Here is an 18,656-nt window from a genome sequence, read left to right on the forward strand (position 1 = left end):
TACAAGCAGGTGAGAAATGGAACTAAAAACATAACTGTTAGCACTGCTGCCATGGCATCTTCCAGTAAAGTAACTGCAATATGTCATCTTTCCACTAATGTTGGCTTGACTATTTATGGATACTTTAAAAACTGAGTTCTAAGTACCTAATATCTCATGACCGATAGTTGAAACTTCAAAAATCAGATGAAAATGTTCATGGATTCATTGACTTTACTCGGGAGATCACAGGAGAGTAACCATTTAAACAATGTAACACTTCACGTGATATGACTATTTTTGGCATTAACAATAACTGAAATAGAATTTCTACCTTTTCTTGCTCCAGTTTCATATGTTCCATGTCCTTCATCACGGCATTAATCTTGGCATTAATCTTGGCTTCTATTGTGGATGCCATTTCTGTGTCTCGTCTCTAATAAACAAGTTGGAGATGTGTTAAATGTTTGTATGCAAAATATCAAACAATAGATATAAAGTATACTATTCAACATTTGATGGGATTGCTATGGAAAACAAGACATCCAAGAAAAATCAATGGAATGGCTTTGTCTATACTGATGTCGACCTAATGCAAAATGATGTGCACGTTGCGAGTCCATAGCAATACCAGATTCGTGGACACGAATTTGAGAGAAATAGATTTCACAGTAACTAAAATACTTTAAATGAACTCAGAAACATTATTTTGTATCCAAATGAGATATGTGTGATAAAAGAAATTAACACAACCTGAGCCAGAATTAGCTGAGAATGGAATGACCCTTATTAACACAGGGACAATGATCATTGTGTTATTACCTTTGTTTTGTAGGAACTGTCATTCCCATATATTGGTATTAAAGACTGAAAACCAATCGAATCAAGGCTATTGAGTAATCTTCGATTTACTGAGGTTCTCAAATTTTACCATTAACAAGATGCAGTTAGTTATATCCCCTTGCTTATAACGTAATGTGTATATTGATTAGTCATTATCTATCGTCATTTCGTTAATCAGAGATTGTTATCAACCAAAATATATATATGGGATGTTGGGACAATGCGATGCTGATTACAAAAGCAAGCACAAAAGTTTTAGGTATATAGTAGAAGAAATTGACTATAGGCAATATAATCTCCTTTGATTTTCATAACTATTTACACTTTACATGTATTGCAAACAACTAACCTTGAAAACAGAACTGAATGTAAAAACTACTGATGAGCATTTGGTTTACACTGGCCTTTATCTGTGCAAGTGTGCATGCCGGGTTTCATTTTCCGTCATGCACTGGTCTTGGCAAATGTCATAACTAGGATTGGGCAGCTTTCTGTTAGAGTAACTCTTGGTTTCAGTGTAAAAATGAAATCTGGAACCAAAAATTTGTTTCGATTTTCAGCTATGGGGCTTTCAGTATACTGATCTTAAAGAAGTAAATATCCGAGACCTTAAAATGTTTAGTTTTCAAGAGGATTTCGGTTTCGTGAGGTTTATCTGCAGCTGCGTGATAAAGGCATGCACTAGGAGAAGAATACAATAAAATCATATGAAATAAATCCTAATGAACTCATAATGGCTCATTAATCTGGCTCATTAATAAGGTTCGGATATCTATTTGTATTTTAATCAATGAAACATAAAGTTACAACTAATACTTTACCTTCTTTTGATCCTCTTTCAGTTGATCAATGTCATTCCTGAGTGAATCAATAGCTTGGTCATACTCCATGTTTGTTGATGTAATTTCCTTGAGCTGATACTTTAATATAAAATATGAGTTTAAAGTGTCATAGTTTCAATGTGAAACTCTGTAAAGCAAAATGAAAGATTTAATTTAATTGTGGCAGTATTGGATGTACTGATCTTGAAGAGGAGAAAACATTTCCATATAGAAGGGGTGCTCAACCCCCAGCCTGTGGGCTGGATCTGGCCTACGAACATGTTTTGTCCAGCCCTCAGAGGCAAATTAAAACAACACAGAAATCTGGCCTGTGAACAGTAACTATATTAAAGAAATTAGTCTTTGCAGCCCTTGAGTGGTCTTAGAAAATGCAGTCTGGCCTTTGGCCAAAAAAGGTTTTGCATCCCTGCCATGTAGGCTAAAAGTAACAGAAGTACAATGGGTTATCTACAAAAAGTGGGTAGTGGGGTGGTGGTAGTGGTTTCAGACTCGGGAATTATGTACATTGGATAGTGATATGAAAAGTGGGTAGTGGGGTGGTGTTAGTGGTTTCAGACTCGGGAATTATGTACATTGGATAGTGATATGAAAAGTGGGTAGTGGGGTGGTGGTAGTGGTTCCAGACTTGTAATTATGTACATTTGATAATAATATGAAAAGTGGGTAGTGGGGTGGTGGTTGTTGTTGTTGTTGTTGTGGGGTTTAACGCCATTTTTCAGCACGATAGGCTATACATGGCGGCCAGTATTAATGGTGGAGGAAGAACCCGGAAAACCCCGGAAAGAACCACCGACCCACGAGAAGCTACTGGCAGGCTTTCTCACATGCCCACATTGGCTGAATCTTAGACTCGAACCTACGCAGACAGAGGTGAGATGGCAGTGATCGGTAACAAAGAGCGCTTTAGACCACTCGGCCACTCGGGGCCCCACTGGGGTGGTGGTAGTGGTTTCAGACTCAGGAGTTATGTACATTGGATAGTGATATGAAAAGTGGGTAGTGGGGTGGTGGTAGTGGTTTCAGAATCAGGAATTATGTACATTGGATAGTGATATGAAAAGTGGGTAGTGGGGTGGTGGTGGTAGTAGTTTCAGACTCAGGAATTGTGTACAATAGATAATAATATGAAAAGTGGTTAGGGTGGTGGTGGTAGTGGTTTCAGACTCAGGAATTATGTACATTGGATAATGATATGAAAAGTGGGTAGTGGGGTGGTGGTAGTGGTAGTGGTTTCAGACTTGGGAATTATGTACACTGGATAGTAATATGAAAAGTGGGTAGTGGTAGTGGTTTCAGACTCAGGAATTATGTACACTGGATAATGATATGAAAAGTGGGTAGTGGGGTGGTGGTAGTGGTTTCAGACTCAGGAAGTATGTACAATGGATAGTAATATGAAAAGTGGGTAGGGTGGTGGTGGTAGTGGTTTCAGACTCAGGAATTATGTACATTGGATAATGATATGAAAAGTAAGTAGTGGGGTGGTGGTAGTGGTTTCAGACTCAGGAATTATGTACAATGGATAGTGATATGAAAAGTGGGTAGGGTGGTGGTGGTAGTGGTTTCATACTCAGGAATTATGTACATTGAATAATGATATGAAAAGTGGGTAGGGTGGTAGTGGTAGTGGTTTCATACTCAGGAATTATGTACATTGGATAGTGATATGAAAAGTGGGTAGTGGGGTGGTGGTAGTGGTAGTGGTTTCAGACTCAGCAATTATGTACATTGGATAGTGATATGAAAAGTGGGTAGTGGGGTGGTGGTAGTGGTTCCAGACTTGTAATTATGTATATTGGATAATGATTTGAAAAGTAGGTAGTGGGGTGGTGGTAGTGGTTTCAGACTCAGGAATTATGTACAATGGATAGTGATATGAAAAGTGGGTAGGGTGGTGGTGGTAGTGGTTTCATACTCAGGAATTATGTACACTGGATAATGATATGAGAAGTGGGTAGGGTGGTGGTGGTAGTGGTTTCATACTCAGGAATTATGTACATTGGATAATGATATGAAAAGTGGGTAGTGGGGTGGTGGTAGTGGTTTCAGACTCGGGAATTATGTACACTGGATAGTAATATGAAAAGTGGGTAGTGGTAGTGGTTTCAGACTCAGGAATTATGTACACTGGATAATGATATGAAAAGTGGCTAGTGAGGTGGTGGTAGTGGTTTCAGACTTGGAAATTATGTACACTGGATAGTGATATGAAAAATGGGTAGTGGGGTGGTGGTAGTGGTTTCAGACTCAGGAACTGTGTACATTGGATAGTGATATGAAAAGTGGGTAGGGTGGTGGTGGTAGTGGTTTCAGACTCAGGAATTATGTACATTGGATAGTGATATGAAAAGTGGATAGGGTGGTAGTGGTAGTGGTTTCAGACTCAGGAATTATGTACATTGGATAGTGATAAGAAAAGGAAAGAGAAAATCTCTTCATGCAATAACAGTAAAAATTTTGTGCTGAGTAAGATACTTACATGTAAAATAAATGTCCCAAAAGTATTCAAAACATGTTAAATCCCTAGCAAATGGTTTTACTTCATACATATATAGTGATTTTGTTAAACACAGTACTAAAATCTTAGTATTGCTATTCAATAAACGAATCTTTCGTAATTTTATTTATCTGGTTTGACAAAAATAGGAACAATACAAAAGGTCTCACTTCCAAAATGATCAAATAATGTCAATGTAGGAATTACCATTTCTTTTTCCAGCCGCTTTGCTTCCAACTCATTTGTCTTGGTGACATTAACTTCTTGATTTGTTTGCAATGGATTAAAGCTCATTTCCATTAAGTTAAACTTGGTTTTGAACTGAAAGCAGGAAAATTAAAATTATAATACTACATGTCATCAAGTTAATAAGCTAACTTTATACCATTCTTTTTAAAAATTCATGGCAAAGATTCTTAAGAGTGATGTCACAAATCTACATTTTAGTTAATACTCAGGAGTTTTGAATGTGGAAATCAAAATAAAATTCTCCCTCACTGAACTTTGGACATTATATGCCACGGTTAGTTTCAAGACAGGTGTCTTAAGATAGTGATGTGTAACAGAAATAGCAATATAAACAACAATACAACACAGTAAAATTCTCAGTAAAAGAAGGGTCATAATTCCACACTATTTTGGTGGAAGAATGCAAAAATAAAATTGACTTACATGTTATTAGTGTAAAGTCTCAGCTTCGATTTCAATACGTGATGGGCTTTAAAATTATTGAGCAAAAGTTGACAAGTAAAATGCAGAGATTAACAGAGTTCATGTTTCATTAAATACCTGATTTCAATCGATCAACTCCTTCTAATAGCAATTGACAGGACTAAATTAAAAGGCAATGTTCTAAGTCAAATGTGGGTAGTAACTATACAATTTTGCTGAAAATGGTGAACATCAACTTTGAAGGATGTGTTTTTAATGTAAAGTCTTGTACCAAATTTAATTTCAGTTCCTTAAGTCATTCAAAAGTTATTGAGCAAAAATGACGAATGTGAGAGGACAGGATGTGAAGAGATGGCATGAAGAAACTGATATTGGTAACACTATAGTGGGCTCATTCAAAGGCAATCAGTCACTAGAATGGCCTGAATACGTGCAGGTCATAGATTAAGAAGGAAAGAAGGAAAATGGCGAAGAGTATCGATTGTTTTATTTATTCAATTTGTGCATGCTGAATCTTTGATGTCGATACATGCATCAAATTTAATTCATTGGAATACTACATTTGGTTATAACTATGAATGATTTCAAATCATGGAAATAAAATAAGAATATGATTACAGCAAAGTAGATCAAAATGTTGATGATTCAAGGTAAATGACTGTAGAGTAATAACCTTCTCTAATGTGTCTTTGATTGTCTCAATTTCCTGTCTCATGGTATCAAATGAGTCAACATTAGGGGGATATGGCTGGACCGGACTTGTCTCAGTTTGATATCTAATCTGAAACAAACCACTGATATTTTATTATCAATAATACCATAAAACTGTTTTATTGTCAGTAATAATATATTTCAGTTCTAACTTTCAGTATTTTGTCCCTAAAGATTTCTTTCTGACAGTTGCATGTTTAATTTATGAAGTCACACGTTTAGTTTATAAGGAACACCTTTTCATGGCATCAGTATAGTCAAATAAATGTATTTAATAATCATTGATTTTAGCGACAAGATAATATATTTTTAGGTTTAGTGGAATTCATTGAGTTTGCAAACAAAACATTTGTAAATATTTGAAGAACTGCTTGCTGCCAGCAATATATTAAGACCATATCATTATGGAGTTAACCTTCATTAATAAAAGCTAGGACAAACATTCTTTAAAAAAGAAAGAAAAAATACACAGGGAAAGGAATGAAAAAGCAATTAATACAAATATTGATAAAAAAATCTTTAACCAAGTAGCTTCTTTTGTCTTATTCTGTATATAAAATATTAAAATGATTAAGTTTGGCATATTACTTTATCTTGCTGTTCTCTTAGCACATTGAATTCTTTCTTTATGGGGTCCATTTCTGTGCTGATACACTGCTGTAGAGGTTCTTGCTCCACATGTCTTGTTGCAGTCTGATAGATAAAGAAGAAAAAGTTCAGTTTTGGAGTGTGAATTTCCTATGATTATAGCTAAATCTATTCCAAGGTGACATAAATTCTTTGTTTTGGAAGGACACCATATATTCAATGTGTACCGCTCTGGTGGTCTAAGTGTCTGCCTTGAATGTGGGAGGTCACGGGTTCAAACCCTGTCAGAGTCATACCAAAGACATATCATTATACAAATGGTGCTAACAGCTGCCTCACTAGGTGCTCAGCATTAATAGATTAGTGTTAGGACTGGTTGGCCTAGTTCAGGATAATGTGACTTAGTGGGACATGACGCTACATGTCTGTGGCAAGATGCCCCAGCGCTAGACATCACTATAAATGCCACGCAGATATCGTAGTGATATGACTGAAAAGTTATTAAAGCTAAGTTAAAAATCCAAGTAACACACACACACACACACACACAGCGATCTTACACATTAGACACCATCATTAGTCATTTCATAATAAATACTGTTATTTGAAAATCTTGTTACCTGACATTTACTTTTTCTAATCTTATTATCTGGCATATTCTAAGTCTGAACTTGTTATTGGACACATACATAGTCTGATCTTGTTATTTGACACATACTTAGTCTGATCTCATTATTTAATGCATACATAGTCTGAACTTGTTATTTGACACATACATAGTCTGATCTTGTTATTTGACACATACTTAGTCTGATCTCATTATTTAATGCATACATAGTCTGATCTTGTTATTTGACACATACTTAGTCCGATCTTGTTATCTGACACATACTTAATCTAACACTTTTATTTGACATATACTTAGTTTGATCTTATTATCCAAGTTACTTAGTTTGATCTTGTTATCTGACACAATATATGGTTTGATCTTATTATCTGACACATACTTAGATTGATCTTATTATCCAACACATACTTAGATTGATATTGTTATCTGACAATATTTAGTTTGATATTGTTATCTGACAATATTTAGTTTGATCTTATTATCTGACACATACCTAAATTGATCTTATTATCCGACACACACTTAGTTTGATCTTATTATCTGACACACATTTAGTTTGATCTTATTATCTGACACATACTTAGTCTGATCTTATTATCTGACACACAGTTAGTCTGATCTTATTATCTGACACTCTGACACACACTTAGATTGATCTTATTATCCAACACATATTTAGATTGATCTTGTTATCTGACACAATATTTATTCTGACCTTTTTATCTAGGTCAATAAATAAGCACTTCTTCTGAGAACTATTATTTTCATCCAATAAACATTAGCTTTGTTATCTGTGAAACATTCCTGGGGCCTTCATTTTAAACAGGGATTTGCCATGCTGGAGGTACACTATGCCCCATACAATTATGCGAGAGAATCACATTTTACGTAGCTTAAAATAAGTTGCATGATGGTAAGATATTCAGAACAATGGTTTTTTCAAATCTCAAAAAGAAACTTGCATAAAAAGTTACAAGAAAGTTTGATAAAATGAAAACATATATCTTACAACTGCGATAACAATTAATGTTGAAGAACTTTTAAATCTTTGAAAAGATATCTTACAAGTCAGATAACAATTATTTTTGTAGATCTTTTAATCAATGAAAATGTGTCTTACTACTCAGACATCAATTACTGTAGTAAAATCTTTAAATCAATGATATTTCTGTAACCAGATGACTTGTACATCACTCTGTGTCCATGAAATTAAAGATATATCTGATCTTGCTCTCTCTTACTACCTTTGTTGTGTCAATTTCCTTCCTCAGGGCATTTATTTCCAATTCATACATCGCATCTTTGTCTCTATCACATATCTGTAATAATAATAAAAATAATGATAATAATAATAGTAAAAATAGTAATAATAGTAATTGATAATACATGAAAGGATTAATAACTGAATGTATAATGCGTGTTCCTCCATATTATATATGCTATTTTTGAATGTCTTGCATACTTAAATATGAAAGATTCTGTATCGAGCAAAGAGCCAGGATGTACTTTGGATTCATGCTATGCCATACATTTATGTTATCTGGATTTAATTGTATTTCTTTCTTCATTTTCTTGTTTATTAGTTTTGCAGCACATAAATCCATGTCCATATAGTCTAAATTAAAACAAAAGAAACTGAATTTATTACGAATGCTTAGTCATAATTGTCATTTCCTTGATCAAACAAAAGTATCGGATATCCATGGGTGTACATGCAGCAATATATAGTAAATTGATGTGGCATTTTGATTTGGCCCCACCATAGTCTGACACAAGAGAGATGAGTAAAAATTAAGACCTGACTTGAATAGTATTACTGCTGTTTTATTTGGATGTCCATTAAAGCCAGGTTTATCAGTTTCTGAAGAACAAGCAAGTTCCAATGAAAACTGACGAAGTCTGATGTTAACAGACATCACATTGGTTCTGTGTACCCATGTGCTAGATTTCTGATGTGTCAACACAGGATATTGATGCCAAAGAGAACAGGCTGCTGTATGATGTAATCAAACAAGTGTGCCACAAAAACATTATCGACATGCAGAAGTGCTCTCCTGTTTTGATCATAGATTATATATTGTACAACTGACCATTTGGTGGTTTCACCCCCAAAGGCGTAAAATTCAATTTAAATTCAATAATGTCGTTTTACAATCATCGATTATATATATTTGACTCCTGCTTGTTACAAATGAAAACTGTAAAGGATAAAATCAGGAAAATATTAAAGATACTACTGATTGAAGAGTCCAAGTACGAAATGGACAATTACCTGTTTTTGTTCCTTTTTCATCGTATTTAAATCATTTTTCAGAGTTTCCATGTCTGCCTCTAATAAGGAAGTAGTCCTTTCAAGGTCTTGTCTCTATGGAGATTCAATTGAAAAGGTTGAGTTTTTACATTAGTCTTAACCATAAAATAATATACATAATAAAGAAAAACATGGGTTGAAGATTGATACCAATCCAATACATATTATATACATAATTAGACATCTGATGTACATAATTAGACATATGATATACATAATTAGACATATATAAGCCAGAAGTGACATATAATATTGTAAAATATGCATAAATCCTCACCAGTTAGTAGATAAATCCGAGACCATAGATATGCATGCCTTATATGGACAAGTACAAATTCATGTTTACCTTGTGAGGGCAAGAACATTTCATTCCTCAATTACATTCTAAATCAATGGCATTTAAGAAGAAATTACACTAAAGTAAATGAAAGTGAACAGGAAATTTGACGTGGAAAACTATAAGTTTTATTAATACATACATGGAAATTCCATATCTTTATTCTTGGTAAGAAAGACTCAAGTATAAGGCAATCTAAATATCTACTGTTAAATGTGATTATGTTAATGAATTGCATCACTACATGCTACTATTAGGTACTTTGATTATGTTTGCAATTGAATAATAATGCACATGTCAAACTTTCTTCAAAGTAGCAACTATTAAGTGATCACCTATATCAAACAGTCTCCTTTTCAATGTGTTTTGCTTCAAATATTGCAAAGATTAACACATATTAAGCAACCTTCGTCAGACCATTTCAGTCCCCTCCAAAGGTGTCTGTCTGATGCAGATTTAACAGATATATGCTTAGAAGCTTGTTTCACCCGTTAGCATGATGAGCTCAGAGAATTGTGTGCCATTATAACATATATCAGATGTTATATTTATTTAATTATATTACTAATTCTGTAAAACATTCAAGTTGTGGATATAAAAACCTGAAAAGATATACTACCTCGTTTTGACTCGTCATGAACATTTTGGTCTCCTCCAAAGCTGACCCACTGCTCAGGTGGCCTAGTGGTTAGAGTGTCCGCCTCGGATGCGGGAGGTCGTGGGTTCGATCCCCGGCCGAGTCATGCCAGAGACTTAAAAAATGGTACTAACAGCTGCCTCGCTTGGCGTTCAGCATTAAGAGGTCAGTGTTAGGACTGGTCGGCCTGGTGTCAGGATAATGTGACTGAGTGGGACTTCATGCTACATGTCTGCGGCATGATGCCCCAGTGCTAGACATCACTATAAACTGCCACATTGCAGACATCATAGCGATATGACTGAAAAATTGTTAAAGCTACGTTAAAAATCAAAATCACATCACACGTCACACCAAAGCTGACCCCATATCAAGGTCATCATCAGCGTTTGTAGAAGTATTACGTTTGTGAAGAGGCTGTAAGTTCAGTTATAGTGTCAATTAGACAAACAATATGCCAACTCTTGAGTTCTTTTGGGGAGTGTTTTAGTTACTAATGTTGGATAGTGTTTGTACAAGATTTTTAAACAAACATTTTGATATATCCTCGGATTGATGCAAAAATATGAGAAAAAAATTGAAAAAATTCAAAATGCTAAGTTGCTTCTATAATGCATTATTTATTTGATTGGACTGAGTCAATTCACTGAAACCAACCTTCTGCCGGTATTTAATAAATAGTTCTGTCGTGACACAGCATTAATGTTAGTAAGGATATACACATTTTGAAACATGCAAAAAATGATATACGAGTACAAGAAAACAAGTTTTAAGCAGAACTGCTTCCGGAGGCTTGTCAGTATAACCCCTGTATCAGACTTTCATCCAAAACTTTAGCGTTGGTGGCCATAATATTAGGTAGGCGAGAAAGGCTAGACTGGAGCTTGAAGTGTTTATTAGGGCATACATGTTAAACCTGTTGTCAAATTATCTAAGAATCCATTGAATGCAGCCACTGATATAGAAGATACGCGACCTTCAAAAACCTTAAGGTAAACCTTTGATGTTGTTCACCATGTTGTTTATACAGCTGAGTTTGCTTTCTGGTTTTGTTTGGTCTCTAACATCACAGAAATACAACTATGTTATTTAGTACTGAGGCAATTAGAGTAAAATGCCTTGCAGAAGGACACACCAAGATAGCCAATGGAAGCTAATCTGATGGTAGAATTCGAATCAGCACCATTTTGAGTCCAATCACTAACCACTAAGTTACCACAGCTCATTTTATGAAGATGAGACAAACATGATAGGAATTCCTAGCATATCACAGCAAAAGCTATAATAAACTATAATAAATTCTACTCCAGCAGTGATATTTTAACGAGTTTAACTTGAATGCAGCAACTCATGCATAAGACATGTGCTGTAAAAGTACTCTAACACAAAACTTTAACAATGTGGGCACTGCCCGCAGTCGCCTTTGGAAAAGTGACTTCTATATCTCACCAAGCTTTTGGGTGAGTCAATACAGCAAGATACCCAAATAACATCCTCTAAACCAAGCATGCAAATCTATTACTAATTACACACATACACCAGTGTTAAGGATTCTAAGAAACAAAAAGCAGACCTTATTACAGTGCCTAATAGATTATACTATAATCATGCAATAAAGTTGAATACATGGATGGAATGAATAAATATGTTCTTTGATACAGATATATTTTAAAGTGTATGGTACGTCATGGTATGGTATGGTATGGTGTAGTGTGGCATGGTGTGGTGTGGTGTGGTGTGGTGTGGCATGGCATTGCATGGCATGGTGTAGTTTAGTGTAGTGTAGTGTGTGTGGTGTAGTGTAGTGTAGTGTCACATAGAATGACATCATATAGTATAAATCGATACTACTGTATGGAATCAAAATGTCAAATCTAACAGGACTGTACCATTTCATGCTCCCCTCTGAGTTTCTCAATATCATCTTGCAGCCTCCTAATCACATCTTCGTAGATGAGAGCTGATGATTCTCTGTCGTGACCCTGTAATGTTTCATAATTAATTTGTATGAAAAAACTTGTACACTACTTATGTTTTAAGTTGCAAAACTTGTCAGACTTATAACTTTGTTCTGACTACTTTCTTGGCAAATCATTGTAAAATCCAATGTCATAATTCAAATCAATTCAATAGCGGTAATATATCCACATAAACGTTTATGTACAGTAAAGGCTTCCATTCAACAGATATAATATATCCATATAAACGTTTACGTACAGTAAAGGCTTCCATTCAACAGATATAATATATACATATAAACGTTTACGTACAGTAAAGGCTTCCATTCAACAGATATAATATATACACATAAATGTTTATGTACAGTAAATGCTTCCATTCAACAGATATAATATATACATATAAACGTTTATGTACAGTAAATGCTTCCATTCAGCAGATATAATATATACATATAAACGTTTACGTACAGTAAACGCTTCCATTCAACAGATATAATATATACATATAAACGTTTATGTACAGTAAACGCTTCCATTCAACAGATATAATATATACACATAAATGTTTATGTACAGTAAAGGCTTCCATTCAACAGATATAATATATACACATAAATGTTTATGTACAGTAAACGCTTCCATTCAATATCAATTGTGATATCCACATGCAAAGTTTGTTCAATTCAATTAAGTTAGAATGCCAATTTATTATGCATGGTAATCTTTGTTTATTCATACCTTAAGAATTATAGTGTGAGTAATTTTCATACCTTTTCAAAATCTTTTCGTAATTCATCTATCTCTTTTTTGAGAGCAATGATGGTAGAATCATCCGGACAGACATGGTACATGTCATTGTCTGCATGAGTCTACAGTAAGCAAACCAAAAAAATTGTTTCAGAAGTCAAAAAACAATATTTTTTCTTTATTTCATTCATGGACATTTTCATTTTATGTGTCACATTTAAAGCAGCAAAATAGGCATGTTTCTTTTGTAACTTTCATTATTTCATGGATTTGATCAACATAAATATTGTACAATATCAAATCACAAATATATTTAGGGAATTGTAAGCAGTACGTCATGTTCTTACTGGTTATGTAAAGAATGCAATAAAATGGAAATAAACATGGATCATCTTATTTGGAGTTATTATTGACATGCACAAGTGCTCTCCTGTTTTGATCTTTAGATTATATGTTGTACAACTGACCAGTTGGTGGTTTCCACGACAAAGGCGTAAAATTCAATTTAAATTCAATAATGTTGTTTTACAATCATCTATTATAAAATATATTTGACTCTTGCTTGTTGCAAATGAAAAGTGTAAAGGATAAAATCAGGAAAATATTAAAGATACTACTGATTGAAGAGTCCAAGTACAAAATGGACAATTACCTGTTTTTGTTCCTTTTTCATCGTATCGAAATCATTTTTCAGAGTTTCCATGTCTGCCTCTAATAAGGAAGTAGTCCTTTCTAGGTCTTGTCTCTATGGAGATTCAATTGAAAAGTTGAGTTTTTACATTAGTCCATAAAATAATATACACAATAAAGAAAAACATGAGTTGAAGACTGATACCAATCCATCTGATATACATAATTAGACATATATAAGCCAGAAGCGACATATACTATTGTAAAATATGCACAAATCCTCACCAGTTAGTAGATAAATCTGAGACCAAAAATATGCATGCCTTATATGGACAAGTAAAAATTGAAGTTTACCTTGCGAGGGCAAGTGCATTTCTTTCCTCATTTACATTCTAAATCAACAACATTTATAAAGAAATTACGCTAAAGTAAATGAAAGTGAACAGGAAATTCAATGTGGATAACTATAAGTTATTAATACATGCATGGAAATTCCATATCTTTATTCTTGGTAAGAAAGACTCAAGTATAAGGCAATCTAAATATCTACTGTTATATGCGATTATATTAATGAATTACATCACTACACGCTACTATTAGGTACTTTGATTATGTTTGCAATTGTATGATAATGCACAAGTCAAACTTTCTTCAAAATAGCAACTATTAAGTGATTATCTATATCAAACAGCCTCCTTTTGAAAGTGTTTTGCTTCAAATATTGCAAAGATTAACACATATTAAGCAACCTTCGTCAGACCATTTCAGTCCCCTCCAAAGGTGTCTGCCTGATGCAGGTTTAACAGATATATGCTTAGAAGCTTGTTTCACCCGTTAGTATGATGAGCTCAGAGAATTGTGTGCCATTATAACATATATTGGATGTTATATTTATTTAATTATATTACTAATTCTGTAAAACATTCAAGTCATGGATATAAAAACCTTAAAAGATATACTACCTCTTTTTGACTCATCATGAACATTTCGGTCTCCTCCAAAGCTGACCCCATATCAAGGTCATCATCAGCGTTTGTAGAAGTATTAAGTTTGCGAAGAGGCTGGAAGTTCGGTTATAGTGTCAATTAGACAAACAATATGCCAACTCTTGAGTTCTTTTGGGGAGTGTTTTAGTTACTAGTGTTGGATAGTGTTTGTACAAGATTTTTAAACAAACATTTTGATATATCCTCAGACTGATGCAAAAATATGAGAAAAAAATTGAAAAAATTCAAAATGCTAAGTTGCTTCTATAATGCATTATTTATTTGATTGGACTGAGTCAATTCACTGAAGCCAACCTTCTGCCATCACACAGCATTAATGTTAGTAAGCATGGACACAATTTCAAACATGCAAAAAATGATATACGAGTACAAGAAAACAAGTTTTAAGCAGAACGCTTTGATGTTGTTTACTGTGTTCTTTATACAGCTGAATTCGCTTTCTGATTTTGTTTGGTCTCTAACAGCACAGAAATACAACCTTGTTATTTAGTACTGAGGCAATTAGAGTAAAATGTCTTGTTGAAGGACACACCAAGATAGCCAATGGAAGCTAATCTGATGGTAGAATTCGAATCACACCATTTCAAGTCCAATCATTAAACCACTATCTTACTGAAGCTCATTTTACGAAGATGAGACAAACACGATAGGAATTCCTAGCATATCACAGCATAAACTATAATAAACTATAATATATTATACTCCAGCAGTGATATTTTCAACGAGTTTAACTTGAAAGCAGCAACTCATGCATAAGACGTGCTGTAAAAGTACTCTAACACAAAACTTTAACAATGTGGGCACTACCCGCAGTTGCCTTTGGAAAAGTGACTTCTATATCTCACCAAGCTTTTGGGTGAGTCAATACAACAAGATACCCAAATAACGTCATCTAAACCAAGCATGCAAATCTATTACTAATTACACACATACACCAGTGTTAAGGATTCTAAGAAACAAAAAGTAGACTTTATTACAGTGCCTAATAGATTATATTATAATCATGCAATAATGCTGAATATATGGATGGAATGAATAAATATGTTCTATGATACAGATAGTTTTGAAAGTGTATAATATAGTATATTATGGTAAGGTATGGTATGGTATGGTGTAGTGTTGTGTAGTGTAGTGTAGTGTAGTGTCACATAGAAAGACATCATATAGTATACATTGATACTAATTTGTGGAATCAGAATGTCAAATCTAACAGGACTGTACCATTTCATGTTCCCCTTTGAGTTTCTCAATATCATCTTGCAGTCTCCTAATCACATCTTCATAGATAACAGCTGCTGAGTCTCTGTCGTGACCCTGTAATGTTCCATAATTAATTTGTATGAAAAAACTTGTACACTACTTATGTTTTAAGTTTCAAAACTTGTCATACTTAATAACTTTGTTCTGACTACTTTCTTGGCAAATCATTGTAAAATCCAATGTCATAATTTCTTTTTATTGGTAATATTCTGTCGTCATCTGTATCAGCAAAGAATGGTGGGCTTGGTCATGAGATGGACTTCATGGACAGCTTTCTAAGAATATAAATTTGACGAGCTCTATACATTTTTGTATAACTATAGTTTATTCTTTTCATGTTTTAGAATGTTATCATGTGCTACATATTATGTCTTGGGCAGACAGGTTGAACTCCAATTGATTCAAAGCTAAATAGTCTGTTATGTACTGATATGTTGTCAAACATCAAGGAACCATCAATCAATAAATCAACCAATATTTGTTCTCTCCAAATACCCCTAGCATTAAGATCTAGCTTGTATTTTTTGGCTGAGTATGTGTAATTAATATTGAGGAATTATATGTATTTTTTATCCTTGATCTTGATACTGAATTGTTTCAAAGCAAAATATTTAAATGTTTCATTGCTGCTTGATTTAATCCACAAACTGTGTACCTTTTCTGGATCATTCTTGATCGAATGTATCTCATTCTTTAACAATTCAATTACCACAGCCATATCTTCTGCAGTGGATGTGTTGGTCTCACTTTTATTCTGGAAAAGTACAGTTAGATGAAAAAATGTAAGGCAATCAACAACTTGAGCAACACACTGGACTGATGAAGATTTATTGATCGGTATTTTAACTGCATAGTCTGTCAATGTAAATGTGTACTAAAAGGTCTGCTGTTTTATCTTAAAATATTTTGCAAACAATATATATATTGTGAGGTCATTTACAATTATAAATGGTGAACAACACAGAAACAAAAATGAAATACCTTTTCTTTTTCCATTTTCATTGTTTCAATCTCTTTTCTGATTGCATCAATGGCATCTTCATAATTTGGTTGCAGAGGTGGTTTCGAGTTTTCGATCTGTATAAATTATAAAAACATGATTTTCAAGATGGATGCTTGGATGCCATGGTATCCATATTCGATTTCAAATTGGCCCCATTTCTATTTAGTGCTAAATAGACACCATAAAAAGTCTTTTAATGAAAACGCAATATCGATATGACCTACCATCTAGGAGCAGTATTGATAATACGATTTTACAGACGGTCATTGTGGTAGTTGCATTAGAGTCGGATTCAAAACCACCTAGAAACTGTAAGAAATATTTCAATGAAAACACAATCCTCATATGACAATTCTTTCTGGTGAGATAGTTATAGCAAGATTTTCAAGATGACCATATTGGATGTATGAATGCACTAACAGGACCAACACGACATCATAAAAAGTTGTTTAGTAAAAACCCCATGGTGATATGGTCAGGAGGAGTATTGATAAAAATATTTTCAAGATGACCATTGCGGTGGCCATATTGGATACCGGACTTGTACAATTTTCATTTTGCTCTAGACATAATAAGTCCTATAGTGAAAATCACATACTGATTTGATCATTCATTCAGGGGAAACACTGATAACAAGATTTTCAATATGGCCACTGTGGCAGGCATTCTAAATGTCTAAATGGCATCATTAGGACCACCTACACAATGAAAGAAATTGGTTCAGGAGGAGAAGTTATAACAGTATTTTCAGAAGGACTACTGGGGTGGCTAGTCTAAACATCAGCTTGACACCATTGTCATTTTGGACCAACAATACATCACAAGAAGTCTTCTGGTGAAAACCTCTTTGCTATATTACTTGTTATTCAGAAGGATATAAACAATCACAAGATTTTTTTAAGAAGGCTGCTTTGGCAGCCATAGTGGACATATTTTTAGCAGAGTTTTCATATAGCATCAACTAGACATTACAAGAAATCTTTCAGTGAAAATCGAATGTTGATATATCCTCACATACAGAAAGAGTAGCAATGAAAAAATTTCAAGATTGCTGCTGTGGCAGCCACAAAGGATGTTCTAGCAGCACCATTTTCGTTTTGAGAACATCTGTACTAAGAGATACATGTGCGTGTGCACGTGGTTTAGGAAGAATAGTGACAATAAGCTTGTGCTAAGTGATGGACGGACAACGACGACAAATGCCGGACAGCAGGCAATCCCATAAGCTTTTCTGGTATATGATCAGTACAGCTAGCACATTTGTATGCAGTATAATAGTTTTGTATAAAGCAAATTATGTTGTATTTGGCATACTTCCATTTTTATAGAACATTCATATATAAAAAGCGCAATGTCTGAATCATCTGCATGGAAGAATATTAAAAATAATGCATTTGTCATTTTAAATTTATTTTGTAATGACCAGAACATAAATGATCTTGCAATATAATCAATATCAACAATTAAACCAAGACATACATGGCCTAGTAAGCCTACGTATGCACCTTTTCAAGTTTTTTCCGGAGTTGTTGTACCTCGTTTCTCAAGCATTCAATCAATTTGTCATCTTCAGTTTCAGGATAAGTCTTGTTTTTGTCTTCATCCTACAATTACATATATCATTTTTGTAATTTTAATTCATCTCTGTAAATTGTATAGAATATCTTCTGTTAGATTTTACCTACGTGACCTGATTCTGTTATGAGTAAAAATGACATAGGATCTATAATTAGATGTTTATGTATGTGTTGAGAATCCTAGAAAAATATCTATAATAAGATTTAACATTGCCTTTGGCTGATGGGTTTAGAAGTTTCTAGAAGAGTCCATTAACTTTTCATTGGTTGTGCTGGGTCACATGAAGAGGTAAATTCAGGGCAAAATGAGTAGTAAGATCTGTCACGTGGGGTATATTGTGAAATTTAGTCACAATAGAATGTGTATATAAAGAATGAGCTAAGCAATCAGATTCAATCAGATTTTGAAATCATCCTCATTTCTTG

At 34.0% G+C, this 18,656-nt stretch overlaps 1 protein-coding gene across 6 annotated transcripts in view; it reads right to left on the bottom strand.

Moving 5' to 3' along the window:
• LOC149778480 (uncharacterized) overlaps positions 1–18,656 on the bottom strand; it is a 119,961-nt gene that overhangs the window by 34,959 nt on the left and 66,346 nt on the right. For 3 of the 6 annotated variants that reach the window (XM_089939347.1, XM_089939346.1, XM_089939352.1), the window contains exons 8-21: positions 18,159–18,257; positions 16,632–16,727; positions 16,306–16,404; positions 15,612–15,704; positions 13,406–13,498; positions 12,777–12,875; positions 11,935–12,027; positions 9,033–9,125; positions 8,005–8,079; positions 6,133–6,237; positions 5,507–5,614; positions 4,369–4,482; positions 1,644–1,742; positions 314–415 (exon numbers count right to left, since the gene is read on the bottom strand). In XM_089939347.1, coding sequence (XP_089795473.1) covers positions 314–415; positions 1,644–1,742; positions 4,369–4,482; positions 5,507–5,614; positions 6,133–6,237; positions 8,005–8,079; positions 9,033–9,125; positions 11,935–12,027; positions 12,777–12,875; positions 13,406–13,498; positions 15,612–15,704; positions 16,306–16,404; positions 16,632–16,727; positions 18,159–18,257 — 1,368 coding nt within the window. The remainder of the gene's footprint in view (positions 1–313; positions 416–1,643; positions 1,743–4,368; positions 4,483–5,506; positions 5,615–6,132; positions 6,238–8,004; positions 8,080–9,032; positions 9,126–11,934; positions 12,028–12,776; positions 12,876–13,405; positions 13,499–15,611; positions 15,705–16,305; positions 16,405–16,631; positions 16,728–18,158; positions 18,258–18,656) is intronic. The other 3 variants (XM_089939348.1, XM_089939350.1, XM_089939349.1) reach the window with 3 other exon arrangements.

The sequence above is a fragment of the Sinohyriopsis cumingii genome, chromosome 17, assembly GCF_028554795.1.
Source record: "Sinohyriopsis cumingii isolate HCF-2022 chromosome 17, ASM2855479v2, whole genome shotgun sequence".
Taxonomy (NCBI): Eukaryota; Metazoa; Mollusca; class Bivalvia; order Unionida; family Unionidae; genus Sinohyriopsis; species Sinohyriopsis cumingii.